Source organism: Misgurnus anguillicaudatus, chromosome 10 (assembly GCF_027580225.2).
Source record: "Misgurnus anguillicaudatus chromosome 10, ASM2758022v2, whole genome shotgun sequence".
NCBI lineage: Eukaryota > Metazoa > Chordata > Actinopteri > Cypriniformes > Cobitidae > Misgurnus > Misgurnus anguillicaudatus.
The window spans coordinates 15959286-15972324 of NC_073346.2; the positions used below are offsets into that span (position 1 = coordinate 15959286).

At 35.1% G+C, this 13039-nt stretch overlaps 1 protein-coding gene across 2 annotated transcripts in view; it reads left to right on the plus strand.

The window, feature by feature from the left end:
• c4b (complement C4B (Chido/Rodgers blood group)) overlaps positions 1-13039 on the plus strand; it is a 37418-nt gene that overhangs the window by 6117 nt on the left and 18262 nt on the right. For both annotated transcript variants that reach the window (XM_073871964.1, XM_073871965.1), the window contains exons 2-16: positions 1388-1574; positions 2002-2191; positions 3160-3230; positions 3338-3423; positions 3804-3886; positions 5284-5371; positions 5505-5625; positions 5721-5848; positions 6325-6442; positions 6543-6700; positions 6816-6984; positions 7171-7356; positions 8044-8205; positions 8331-8463; positions 10439-10510. In XM_073871964.1, the coding sequence (XP_073728065.1) occupies positions 1388-1574; positions 2002-2191; positions 3160-3230; positions 3338-3423; positions 3804-3886; positions 5284-5371; positions 5505-5625; positions 5721-5848; positions 6325-6442; positions 6543-6700; positions 6816-6984; positions 7171-7356; positions 8044-8205; positions 8331-8463; positions 10439-10510 (1952 nt within the window). The remainder of the gene's footprint in view (positions 1-1387; positions 1575-2001; positions 2192-3159; positions 3231-3337; positions 3424-3803; positions 3887-5283; positions 5372-5504; positions 5626-5720; positions 5849-6324; positions 6443-6542; positions 6701-6815; positions 6985-7170; positions 7357-8043; positions 8206-8330; positions 8464-10438; positions 10511-13039) is intronic.

Here is a 13039-nt window from a genome sequence, read left to right on the forward strand (position 1 = left end):
ATGATCTGTAAGAATGATCCTTTATTAGTGCTGTTCATTGATTTTAGTAAGTTTTTTGACATTAAGATATAAAGTGTTTCAATACTGCAATATATGGTGTAAAAACGTCGAAGTGCTGCCCTCTTCAGGTTAAACGGTGGCTACTGCAGTTGAATTTTCCTATTGGATGTTGGGTCCAAAAAATGACTCGTGACGTAAGCAGGTTCAAGCTCACCACGCCCTTGTTACGATCTCACCTATCTATGCTTGGTACGAGCTTAGTTCGTCCCCTCTATCTCCGTTGGGATCTGCCCACTTTTCTTGCATTTTTCAAATATTGCCAGTGGGTGGAGTCAGACTTTGACCAGGGGTTTAGTTACGCTTTAACTAAAACTTAAGTTTAACCCTTTATCTGCCATTGACGAGTTAATTAGGAGAAAACTCGTCAATTAGGAGAAAACGTTTCCCTGCAATGATGAGTATTTTAGGCTTTCCGCAATACCGCTATTATCCACCAGGTGGATAAACGTATAAAACCCGGAAATTACGCCCTAGGCCTAGGCCAAACAGGCGCATGTCGCTCTGCATCTGATCTCTATCAAAAATCCTTCACAAAAAATGCAATTACCTCAGCTTTCTGCTCAAAATTTTGTGTTTTTGAAGAAACCTATGTCGTGGAATTTTAGCCGCATCAAATAATACTCACTAAGAGTCAAAGTCAAGGATCACACAGACACACTGTCGACAGAATTTTCTTTGTCTGAATTTTATATATTCTGCAGAATAGGCTCTCACCCCCATGGTGCTAGAAGTTTAAAAACCCAAGAGCCCCGATTACAAGGTTGAACACACATTTATAGTAAGATGCTGAAACATGTGTAGTCATCAGTTTCTACGTCATTTAGAAGATAAGCTTCAATTTGTCAGTGATTAAGAACATAAACAGTTAAACACAAATCTAGTGAAATCATAAAACGTATGTCTTGTTCTCAGTACATGATGTTTAAGTCCTTGGACATTGTACTTTGCTCAAAAGACAGAAAGAGCATAATTCTGTACGTTAGCAGAAAAACATGATCTCCATATGAATCACAATTTATGAGCTTATGATTGTAATTAAAAAATGAAAAATAGGATGAAAAATTAAACATAATAATATGAAAATAAAAGCATAATGAAAATCTTCCACTACACCTACCCATATTTCAAAGGTGATAAAAAGAGAACTAAAGGTGGGATGAAAGTTTTTTGTTTGTTTGTTTGAAAGCAGAGGGACTGTTCTTTCATTTTTTATATTGTATGTTTATATATTTTAAGAAGAACATTTTCTGGAAGGCATTAACCACTGGCGGGGAAAGAGTTAAAACTTAAGTAGGCTATTTATAAATGAAATAAAATTGTGTGTCAGATTTCTAATTACAGCTCCGAGTGTTTTTCACGTTGGGGTGAAAGAACGTATATCGATTCAGGTGGGAAAGACATTGCACGGGAGGCCTGTGTCCTGTCGGTTAGAAACTGAGAACAATGTTCCAATGTCAGCAAGGCAAAGCAAAACAATCGACAACAATGGACAGATTGAGACAATGGAGTTAGAGGTAAATTAAATATGGAAAAATGAAGCTGTACATGCAATTTACTTTAAAGTTAGACAGTTTACTTGGCAGGATATAGTTCTTATCCCAATAAATTAAAATATATAACATATTTAAAGGCGGAGTCCACGATGTTTGAAAGCCAATGTTGATATTTGAAATCACCTAAACAAACACGCCCCTACCCCAATAGAATCTGGACCTTCGGTTGATAGACCCGCCCCACACATACGCAACCTGGCAAGGATGTCCGTTAGTAGACACGCTCCTTACTGCTGATTGGCTATAAGTGTGTTTTGGTAGTCGGCCCGTCTCCTTTTCCAAAGCGTTTTTCAAACATCGTGGACTCCGCCTTTAATATAAACAGCATATATGCACAGTCTTACGCACACAATGTTGAAAATACATCATCTTTTCTTCCTTCTTAGAGATATTTGCAGACCAGCTTTCAAATCTGAAATGGATCAATGACCAGCCTCCCTACCTCAATTTGGCTTGTGAAGTCGGAGGTGAGACGCGAAAGACCCGGGTCCTGGTCTCTCAACATAGTGGCTACATCTTCATTCAGACAGACCAGCCTATATACAACCCTTCAGAAAAAGGGACAGAACGTGGAACGGGTATGTTCAGTGTGACCGTGTTTACTTCAGTACTGAAATATCTATTGCAGGAAAAAACAAAACTATTAAGATATTTACTTTTTCTTTATTTGCCCCATTGATTCTGTCACAGCACTTGAAACTGAAAGTTATACTTTTATTTACTCAATGTCATGCCATTATTAACCTGACTGATATCTGTTTAACCTGAATCAGATGCATGCATGCAAGTACATTCTGTTGACCTATTGGTCATTTAAGATATGTAATGCAAACAATAAATACAGTAGCATGTCTGATACCCAGTCCCTTTGCAATAGTTATTCATCTAGTTAAATATGTGACCCTGGACCACTAAACCAGTCATTAGGGTTAATTAATTTTATTAAGATAGGATAGGATGACATTTGTCCGAGATACAACTTGAACATCTGGAATCTGAGGGTACAAAAACAAAAATCTAAATATATCGCCTATAAAGTTGTCTAAATGAAGTCTTTAGCAACTGGATCCACTAACAGAAATAAAGTTTTGATATATTTACGTTAGGAAATTTACAAAATATCTTCATGGACCATGACATCTAATGATTTTTGGCATAAAAGAAAATAATCAATATTTTTGCCCCATACACATAAATTTTTTGGCTTTTGCTTTGAATATACCCATGCACCTTAAAAACAGGTCCAGGTCACGTACTGTAGGTTTGTGAGTTAAAACTTTAGCTAAAACTAAAACTTTATTATTTCTAAATGTGATTTTCATGTATTTTACATAAATGTACGATTAGGATAAAAACAACAATGAAACCGCCTCTAGTCCCAACGTCACAGGAGTGAAAGCAAATTGTACAAAACGCACAAGTGTGGTAGTACAAATTCATACGAATTAGTCATCTCGTAAAATACATATGAACCGCCATGAGATTGTGTTTGACTGATCTTATGGTATTAGTATTGTATATTGAAAACATGATCTGTGTTTTCCAGTTAAGTATAGGATCTTCGCTCTGGATCACTCCATGAGGCCAAAATCAGACTACATTTATGTGTCTGTATTTGTAAGTGAGAAAGCATATCTATCACTTTGTCTAAAGCTCAAAATCAATAGCTTTGATTTGCATTGATATATAAATAACTGTTGTCTTTGTGACTGCTTCTCCAACAGAATGCTGATGGAAACAGAATCAAGAAAAATCAGTACAAAGTTGATGGCATTCTGAAAAACAATTTTCATATTCCTGATGTTTCAAAGTAATTTGTTTTATTTTCTAGGGTACAATTACAATGCTTCGAAAAAAAATCATATTCAATTTAAAAATTCAAACTCACACTTAATAAACTGTTAGCATGTTTTGCACCATGAAACATATCATTGGGCAGTGGAGTTAGCAGTTAAAATGCTCTTCATACACAAACACCTGGTTAAATTTTAGCGAAGTAATCAAGTAAACCATTCTTTTTTTCATAAATTTAAAGTTAAATTTAATTTAATAACACAGACTTGTGTAACATAATCTAAACATTCCTGTATGATATAAACACAAACTGTTCATCACCACGTTAACCAGGAAAATTGTATCTACTGTTTTGTCTTATTTATTTGCATAAATTGCACTTAAATATCTCTCCAGACACGGTGTTTGGAAGATAACGGCGTATTACAAAGGTGACGAGAAAAATCCTGCAGTGCGTGAATTCAAGGTCCAAGAGTTTGGTAAGTAACAGTAGCTGCACTTCAATTAAAGATTCATGCAGATCTTTAGTGTTTTTTTCTAAATGCCATAAAAAATATTGCGAAATGTTGGCATTTGCAATAACCGATATTATGTGACTAAAATGTAATTTTGTTGTCATTCCAAAAACACAGACAAGCATGCAGATGACATCAAAATAGAGAGCTTGTATTTTTATCTCTAGATGTGTTTTTATTACTCTTCAAACAAATTGAAAATAGCGTGCCCAATGGAAACACAGAAATTTTGCTTAAACCCACATATATCGCAAAAATGTATTTATACTTTAAATATGGGGCGGTATATTTGGTTGTAGGACAAGACAAAGGAGGTGTGTTCGACTTCACATAGTGTCACCGTGTGGCATACCATAAGAGTGATTTAGGATTTGACTGCTCTCTATGCTTTTGAGTTGCTCTCCCTGTATTTTGATGTCATCCGCATATCGTTCTGCTTGGTACCATATAAAGTCAAATACATCTATCGCCTTGGCTTTGGAAAATTATGTTTTAGTCGCATGACATCAGTTAAAGGTACAATTTGTAAGATATTTGCAGTAAAAACCACTAGGACATTGTAATATTTTTTTCCAGCTTGTTACTAACAATTTCTCTATTGTTTTCAAATACTTGTAAATTATGAGAAAATTGGCATTTTAAATAGGGACACAGGGCAGTGCAGTCGCTGGTCAATGACATTAATATCCACGTTACTCTTTGTTACCGCCTTTATTTACGTATAGAAACCACATGACAAAGTGGTTAAAGTATGCGTCTGTTGGGCTATACTCACTTGTTTATGGTAAGTTTGTTGATCTGAACACTTAATTCTGTGTTAACACACCATCGAATGAAACCTTACATAATGAAATAAAACTTGATTACTTTACCTTATCCGTTAACATGATTTCTCGTTCCCGTCTGATTGATGGCCATCAGCGGTTGAGTTAAAGACAACAAATCCCATCATTCCATGCTGCTGCATTCAGGGCGTCATTAAACTACGTCAGTGTTATTGTTTTGATCCTGCGCCCTCTAGCAGCGTATTCTACAAATTGCACCTTTAATGGAAAAGCCATCATTTTGCAATAGTTTTTGGTCAACATTTAGAAAATTGCACTAAAGTTTTGCCCAAATCTTTAATGTAAACGCAGTGAATACGTGCATATTGATAATGAAGGGATAAGAAATATAAACGTTTTGCTTATAGAACTGTTGTATAAATCCTGCCTTGCCACGTTATTAATTTAACATCAGAAATGTGAGCATGCTTAAAAATGTAGTATGTTTTTCAAATACTGAAAGCAGAGATAAAATGTAAAGAAGCTGCATGAAATAATCTCTTTTTTGCCAGACTTATACACAATGCATTTTATCAGTTCTTCCTAGCTTTGGGGTTTCCATTCAGCCAACGAAAGCCTTTCTGCTGGTAAATGCTGAAAAATTTACATTCACCATTCAAGCTTTGTAAGTTCACATCAAAACAAATAATACAAAACAAATGATATCATCATGTTCTGACTGAATTTGAGATAGTAGATAAAAAGAAAAAAACTTTTAAATATTACTATTTATTATAACGTTTTATTATTATGTGAAGATACACATATGGAAAGGCCATTGATGGTGGTTTTCACTGTCGATTTGGAGTAAAAGAAGAAGAGTCGGAGAATAAAGGGCAAGAAATCCAATTCTTTAAAGGAATGGAGAAAATTGGATCTGTGAGTAAAAACAGTGAGACTTATTAAGAGAAAGTACATTCATAGATTACTAATGTATATGAATAGATTTTCTTATGTTGTCTCTTCTCTTTCAGATACAAAAAGGCCAAGCTAAGGTTGAACTTAATATCTCAGAGCTAAAATCAAAGCTCAAACAATTAACACTAGAAGATCTGGCAGAAAATCGGGCCCAATTCTACATTGCTGTCACAGTCACAGACATTTTAAGTAAAAAATCAATCATTAAATTATTAACCTTAGATTTGTTAATGTTTAAACAAGACATGACTCAATAAATCTGACCAAAGATTAATTTAGGCAAATTTTGTTGAACCAGCGATGTAACATAAGGATGACAAAAGTTATAAATATTAATAGGCAAAAGTAAAATAAAATACTGTCATAATTTACTCACCCGCAAGTTGTTCTGAACCTGTACATTTCTTTGTTCTGCTCAACACAAATTAAGATATTTTGAGCATTGTTTGTAACTAAACCGTTTTGGAGCACCACTGACTTCCATTCAACTTTAGAAGTAAATGGTGTTCCAGAACTGCTTTAATCCCAAACACTGCTCAAAATATCTTCATGTGTGCTTTGGTGAGTAAATGATGACAAAATGTTCATTTTGGGTGAACATCACTGGAATTCATACAATAGTCAATTACCGTATCCCCCTAAAATTTCGGTGCACCCTTCTTTAAGTGGAGAGGTACAGGAATCAGAAGTTTTTCTTCCTATTGTTCGGAGCCCATACATTGTGGACCTGTCTCGGACAAAACTGTACTACACGCCTAAATTTCCCCTTGAAGTTGTGGTAAAGAGATCTTATTATCAAAAATGAACCATTTGACATAATCAAGCTTTCATTCAAAGTATAACATCTTTCATATTGTAGTGGTTTCTTTGTTGACTAGGTCATGGTTCACCAACCAAACGGTTCACCGGCCAGAGACGTCCAAGTTCAATTAGAAGTACCGAGCACCAATGAGAAGTCCGTCAATACTAAAACAAACGAAGATGGAATAGTGACTTCTTCTTTTAACTTGAAAGCTACACCAGCTTCAATATTAGTAACGGTTAGTATCTTCAAAGCGTAAAACTTTTATAAGGCAGAACATACAGAAGAAATACATCCTTTAAACATTTAGATATTTATCAGGTTGGTCTATTTCTGACCTATCTATTTCAACGGCAACAGTAGATGGTATCAAAGAAACGCGAGAGGTGCGGCCCGTCCGATCATCAGGAAGCTTTCTGTATCTGAGCGTGACAAATAAGATTCTGTCACTAGGCGAATCTATGGAGGTTACTTTTAATGTCGACGGAAATCCTGAAGATGGACAAATTTATTACATGGTAAGTAAAAGATGAGGATGAGTTCACGTTATATTTGTGATATGAAGGATGGAAGGATCTGTTTGAAAACTTAAGTAAACATATACAGTACATGTATATCATGGCCATCACCTGGTCTGTCCAACCGAAATGTGGGTGTTTAGGGTTGTTGTAAAGTATTTAAAAACTTAAAATATGTCTCTTTAGATTCTCAGCAGAGGCTCACTGAGAGAAACAAGCTCTGTCGCATTAAGTTCTGTGGTAAAACTCCGCATCCCCATCAGTTCAGAGATGATCCCATCGTTCAGACTGATCGGCTTTTTCTATGACGTGGGCGGAGACATCATCGCAGACTCTCTGTGGGTTGATGTAAAGGACATGTGTGAAGGAAAGGTAAGTATAGATGGCAAAAGCTTTACTGGATCAAATGACTAATAAATTAAATCTGGAAAAGTAATTCACTACAGATTATTAATAAGAATGTTTATTATTATGTAATAAGGTGTATAGATCAGATTATGCTGCTAATTACTATCTACTTACGAAAATTTAATCATATAATGAAACACTTTCAAGTTACTCTGTAAATCCATTTCATAACCTACAAGAATACAAACATAATGCCCATGTTAGTCCTTAAATGACCACATTACAAATACGCCAACAGGTTGATACGGTGGCGATGCTAGATAAGGGCCAGAGTGACACTGGCCCACTTAGATTGACAGCTTGCCCACCCAGTCAGAAGAGACACAAAATCTCTTTAATAATAAGCACATAAATACGCATCATTCAGATATAAATAACTATATAGAAAGTTAATTTCTATTTCCATATGCTTATAATTTCTTGATTCATTCTTATTTTATTTTCCTTTTATCCATTTTTGCTGATCCGAAAAATTATCCGATCCATGACTTAATCACTATATTGTAAAATGATGTCATTTAAGGGTAGGCATTAAGTTCCACTCAGTTTAAAATGTCTTGCCTCGCCCCTGGGTTTATTTCAAATATAAAATGAGTATGATTAAAAATGTAGCGACATGTTTACATGTTTTCTGTCATATCTTCTGTTTAGCTTGAGCTAAAAATGGATAATAAGCATGATAGTTACCAGCCAGGAGGTTCGGCTGACCTAGAAGTTGACGTAGGAACACAGAAAGGTGCAAGTGTGTCCTTACTTATAGTGGATAAAGCCATCTATGCTCTGGGCACTCAAAACAAACTCACTCCAAAACAGGTGCGTGGGTCTCATAGTCCAATAGTATTTCTAGCATAAAAAGTAGAAAGACATTTATTAAAGCTGTAATACATAACTGTAAAAAAACAAAGATACAAATCTCTTTACTGTATTTCTGCTTGAAGGTGTTTGCCTCCATGCAGTCTTATGATCTTGGGTGTTCATATGGGGGTGGGGAGAATGCAGCTGCAGTTTTGAATGATGCTGGTTTGACCTTCATTTCACATTCCACTACAATCCGCTCAATGATGAGAAAAGGTAGGCCTAAACAGATGATGTGTGACTGTATACAGTCTGTACTGTCAGAAAAAGGTACAAAAGCTGTCACTACACTGTGAAAAATACGCAGCATTTTTGTCAAATCAATATATGAAGACTGAAGTGTTTGGTTCCAAAACGCAATAAATCCATTTTGACTAATTTCGGTAAAAACGTGTTTTCTATACCAAGAAAGTGACAAAATGAAAACCACTATTTTCTGTTACAAACTTTTACATAACATCTTTAGGTTATAGTAACATTAAAAATTCAAATCCATAATTAAATTTTCAAAGATTTATTATAAAAACTGATTACCTTTTCAGCAAAATGCAATAAATCCATGACACGTTTTTTTTTTATACTATAAATCTATTGAATCAATATATAAATGTGCCTTCATCTTTGCCATGTTATATTCATTTAGTTGAACAGTGGTATACACTGATTAAAAATAAACATTAATGGCATTAATCATAACACTTACTTTGTCATATTAAGAACACTGTCAGTACTGATGTCAGGAACTTCGTTGCTGAACTTTTTTGACAGCAATCAGCTGTGAAATGTTTTGGTCCTGCTCAATTTTCGTTGACTTTGAGTAAAATAATGTAAAGTTTTTCATAAGATCCCCTGGGGTCAATGTGTTAGCATTAGCATTGATGCAGTCGTGTAAGAACAAGCAACAGCTGACATTATTTCGTCGCCTGAGTGGTTTACATTTCTTCCGCCAAAGAAAAACACTAATAATAATTGTTTAAATAATAAATGTTTAATTTCAATTGGGCCTTTCCCATGCTGAAGGATGCTTTACAAAAGAGTTATAATACAGCAAACATTATACACTTAAGGAGAATATAGGTAATAGTGATTTGCTACAGTCCAAAACATTAACAATTGCAGTTGCACATTGCAGGAAAGCTGAAGAATTAGAAGAGATACATTATGACCGGTAGTACTGAATAAAGAGATGAGCTTTGAGATTAAACTTGAATAGCAATTTGAGATTAGCCATTGTTGTGGTGCGCTGTGATTTGTTGAGAGGATTTATTGTATTCTGCAGAGAAGAGGACTGGCGTTTATCGCGTTTTGGGAAAAAAGGAAGAAAGATGACAGAATAACCTGCCGGATATCGGATTTTGCATAAAATTAAGAATTTACTTTTTAATACTGACCTGATATAACACTGATTTTGGTGGTAACTCTTTTTTTTAGAAAAAGGTGTTTATCGTGTTTTGGAACGAAACTCTTCATATATTCTTATGTTACTTTAACTTAAAAACTTAAAGGGACATTCCACTTTTTTTGAAAGTATGCCCATTTTCCAGCTCCTCTAAAGTTAAACATTTGATTTTTACCATTTTGGAATCCATTTAGCCGTTCTCCGGATCTGGCTGTACCTCTTTTAGCATAGCTTAGGATAATTCATTGGATCTGATTAGACCATTGGCATTGCGCTGAAAAATAACCAAAGAGTTTCGATATTTATCCTACTTAAAACTTGACTCTTCTGCAGTTACATCATGTACTAAAGAAAATTAAAAGTAGCGATTTTCTAGGCAGATATGGCCAGGAACTATACTCTCAGTCTGGCGTAATAATCAGTGACTTTGCTGATGTAACATGGCTGCAGGAGGCGTAGTGATATTACACAGCGCCCGAAAATAGTCCCCTGATATTGAAAGTAACCATAAGCATATTTTCAAAAAAGTGGAATGTCCCTTTAAGTTAAACAATTTCAACTTGATTTTATAAGTTATGTCAACTTTTCACAAGCCAAAACTTAAAATAGCAGGTTGAATTGACTTGTAATATATCCACCCGTGAAGTACCAAGGTGTACTGTACTTTTTAAAACAGTACTGCCACGGTGACAGCTTTTGTATTTTGTATTTTTTCTGAGAGTGGGGCTTACATAATGTCTATAAATGTGGTGTTGTAATATGTCAATAATATTTTCAATTCATTGTGCCTAGGTTTCAGCTGTAAATCTGGGTTTAGACGAAACAGACGCTCTATAGATATTCAAACAGAAATGGCTAATAAAGGTAAAATGCTGCCATTTTTGATATTTGGATAACTTTGTATAAATTCCCAATCTTTATAAGACAGTAATCTTAAGATGCACCCAGTCATTTATTATTTTTCATTGTGCTTTAATCTTGGACGTAAAGCAATACTTCAACCAAATATCAAAATTACCCTGATCCGAGCCATCCGAAATACATATGTCCATCATCTTTCAGATGAACACGTGGTGTTATTTTTGTAAATGTCTTTGCTTTTCCAAGCGTATAGAAAACGGGGATCAAGACAACAACTTCACACGGCTCCAAGGGGTTCATAAAGGTCTTCTGCAGGTAATCAATGTGATATTATAAAAAATTATCCATATTTTAAACTTTATAAACTATAATTAGTAGCTTTTGGTAAATACGTCATCTTGGACCAACCCTCACTTGGCTAGAACTCTCATGTAAATCGTCCAAAATAGCGCCATTACCAGAAGCTAGTTATTACAGTTTATAAAGTTTAAATGATGGATATTTTTCTTACACAATCATATCGATTACCCGCAAAAGACCTTTTTTAACCCACTGGAGCCGTGTGGATTACCTCTGTGAAGGATGAATACATTTTTGGGGGGTTTAGAAGTTGTTCCCTGATGCCTGTTTTCTACCGCTATAAGCTTGGAAAAGCAAGGACATTTACTGAAATAACTCCAAATATGTTTGTCTGAACAATGATGGACATGTATCTCGGATTGTTTGAGGGTGAGTACATCATAGGGTAATTTTGATATTTGGCTGGAGTATCCCTTTAAAGTCCCCCTGTGATGACACAAGCATGCGCTGCTCAGATTTGCTGTTCTTGCATGTGCGTAAAAAAAAATCAGTGCTGCAAATGCACAGCTCGCGTGACGTGTGCATTGTGAAACCGGACTTAGCAGCTGTGTCTTACCTTAAGTTCACATCAGTCACGGCACGTTTGAGGCGTCAAATTCGCGTCTACAGTGTCTAGTTTGCCTCTTGAACATTTTGAGTTTACTTGTTTCATTTGTGCGTGAAATTCTAGTCATAGAGACATTCACATGGAAATTTGTGTCATGGGAGGAGCTTCTGCAACTCCGCTCGATTCCTGTAATGCCGTCACTACTAGAGCAAGCTCCTGATTGGTTAACGCAGCACGTTACATTGACTTAACATTGAAATCACTCGCGCTTGACGTCTCTACCGTGGCTGGTCTGAACGCAGCATTAAACTGGAAGATGTAGCATCTATGTATGACATATATGTCTATGGTCTGAGCTGATAAGATTGAGTAGAGGTGGGGACTAATTCGCAAATGTACATATCCGCATGAGGAAAGGGTGTACAGTTACATTCAAGCTATTTAAAGGCATAAAAAACTGTCACAGAAAAACTTTCACACATGCTATTATGATGCTCAAAGATGAGTTTTAAGTGATAAAATGATTAACTACAGCCAAGGGGACTTTAAAGTTTACTGACAGTTTAAAACATCATGCAAAAGCCAAAATCAGTTATAGATTGTAAATAGACTCTAGAATAGACCTTTTGCGAGTCAACGTCACAGTTACGTCACGCGCGCAATGTGGTGGCAGAAAAACAGTGGAAATAATTGAGACACGAGTGAAAAGAACAATATAACTCACTAGAAAATGTCTTGTTGTGCTGTTGAGTGTCAGAATAGGAATCCAGAAATAGATGATCTTCATTTTTATAGTATACCATCGTCGAAGACACAATTTGAAGATAAACGTAGGTGTTTGTTGCAATAAGCCCTCAACCGGACAGACTGGAGTGATGAAATCATCTGAAAATCTTTTAATAATTAGAATAGAAAATAATTAGAGAAGATATCCGGTATTCTGTCGAAGTCTGTTCCCTCTATGTGTCTCTTATAGCGTTTTCATCACGTTACGTTTATAATTTATTTAGAAAGATTAAAGATTCTAATAAGTTCATAATATCAATAATATTACTATTTATTAAAGCTTTCATATTTTTTCCGTTTTCTATTACTTCTTTTTATACCCTATATCTTAGCCTATGTCTTCTTCCTGTTTGTTCTAAATTATGGTGTTTACTAATAAATATATAAACATAGCAAACACACACATACACGCATGCACACACACACACACACACACACACACACACACACACACACACACACACACACACACACACACACACACGATGTAAAGTGTTAATAATATATAAACAGGCCTATACAAATTAATATGTATGTAAACATAATAGTTTTAGAACAAACATGTAGGCTATAAATATAAGGAAGAAATTGAAAACAGGAAAATTATGAAATATTTAATAAATGATATTATACAGAATACATGATAGTATTGCTCTTATAAGAACTTCACCGATTCATACTGTAACAATAATTGATTTACCAATAAAGAACAATACATATACATTACATACATGCACACATATCAATAGCCAAGCCATTTAAACTTTTAATTTATTTAAAAAATAAACGTAACTTGGTGAACACGTTATAAACATTACACTTAAGAGAAATATAGGGGA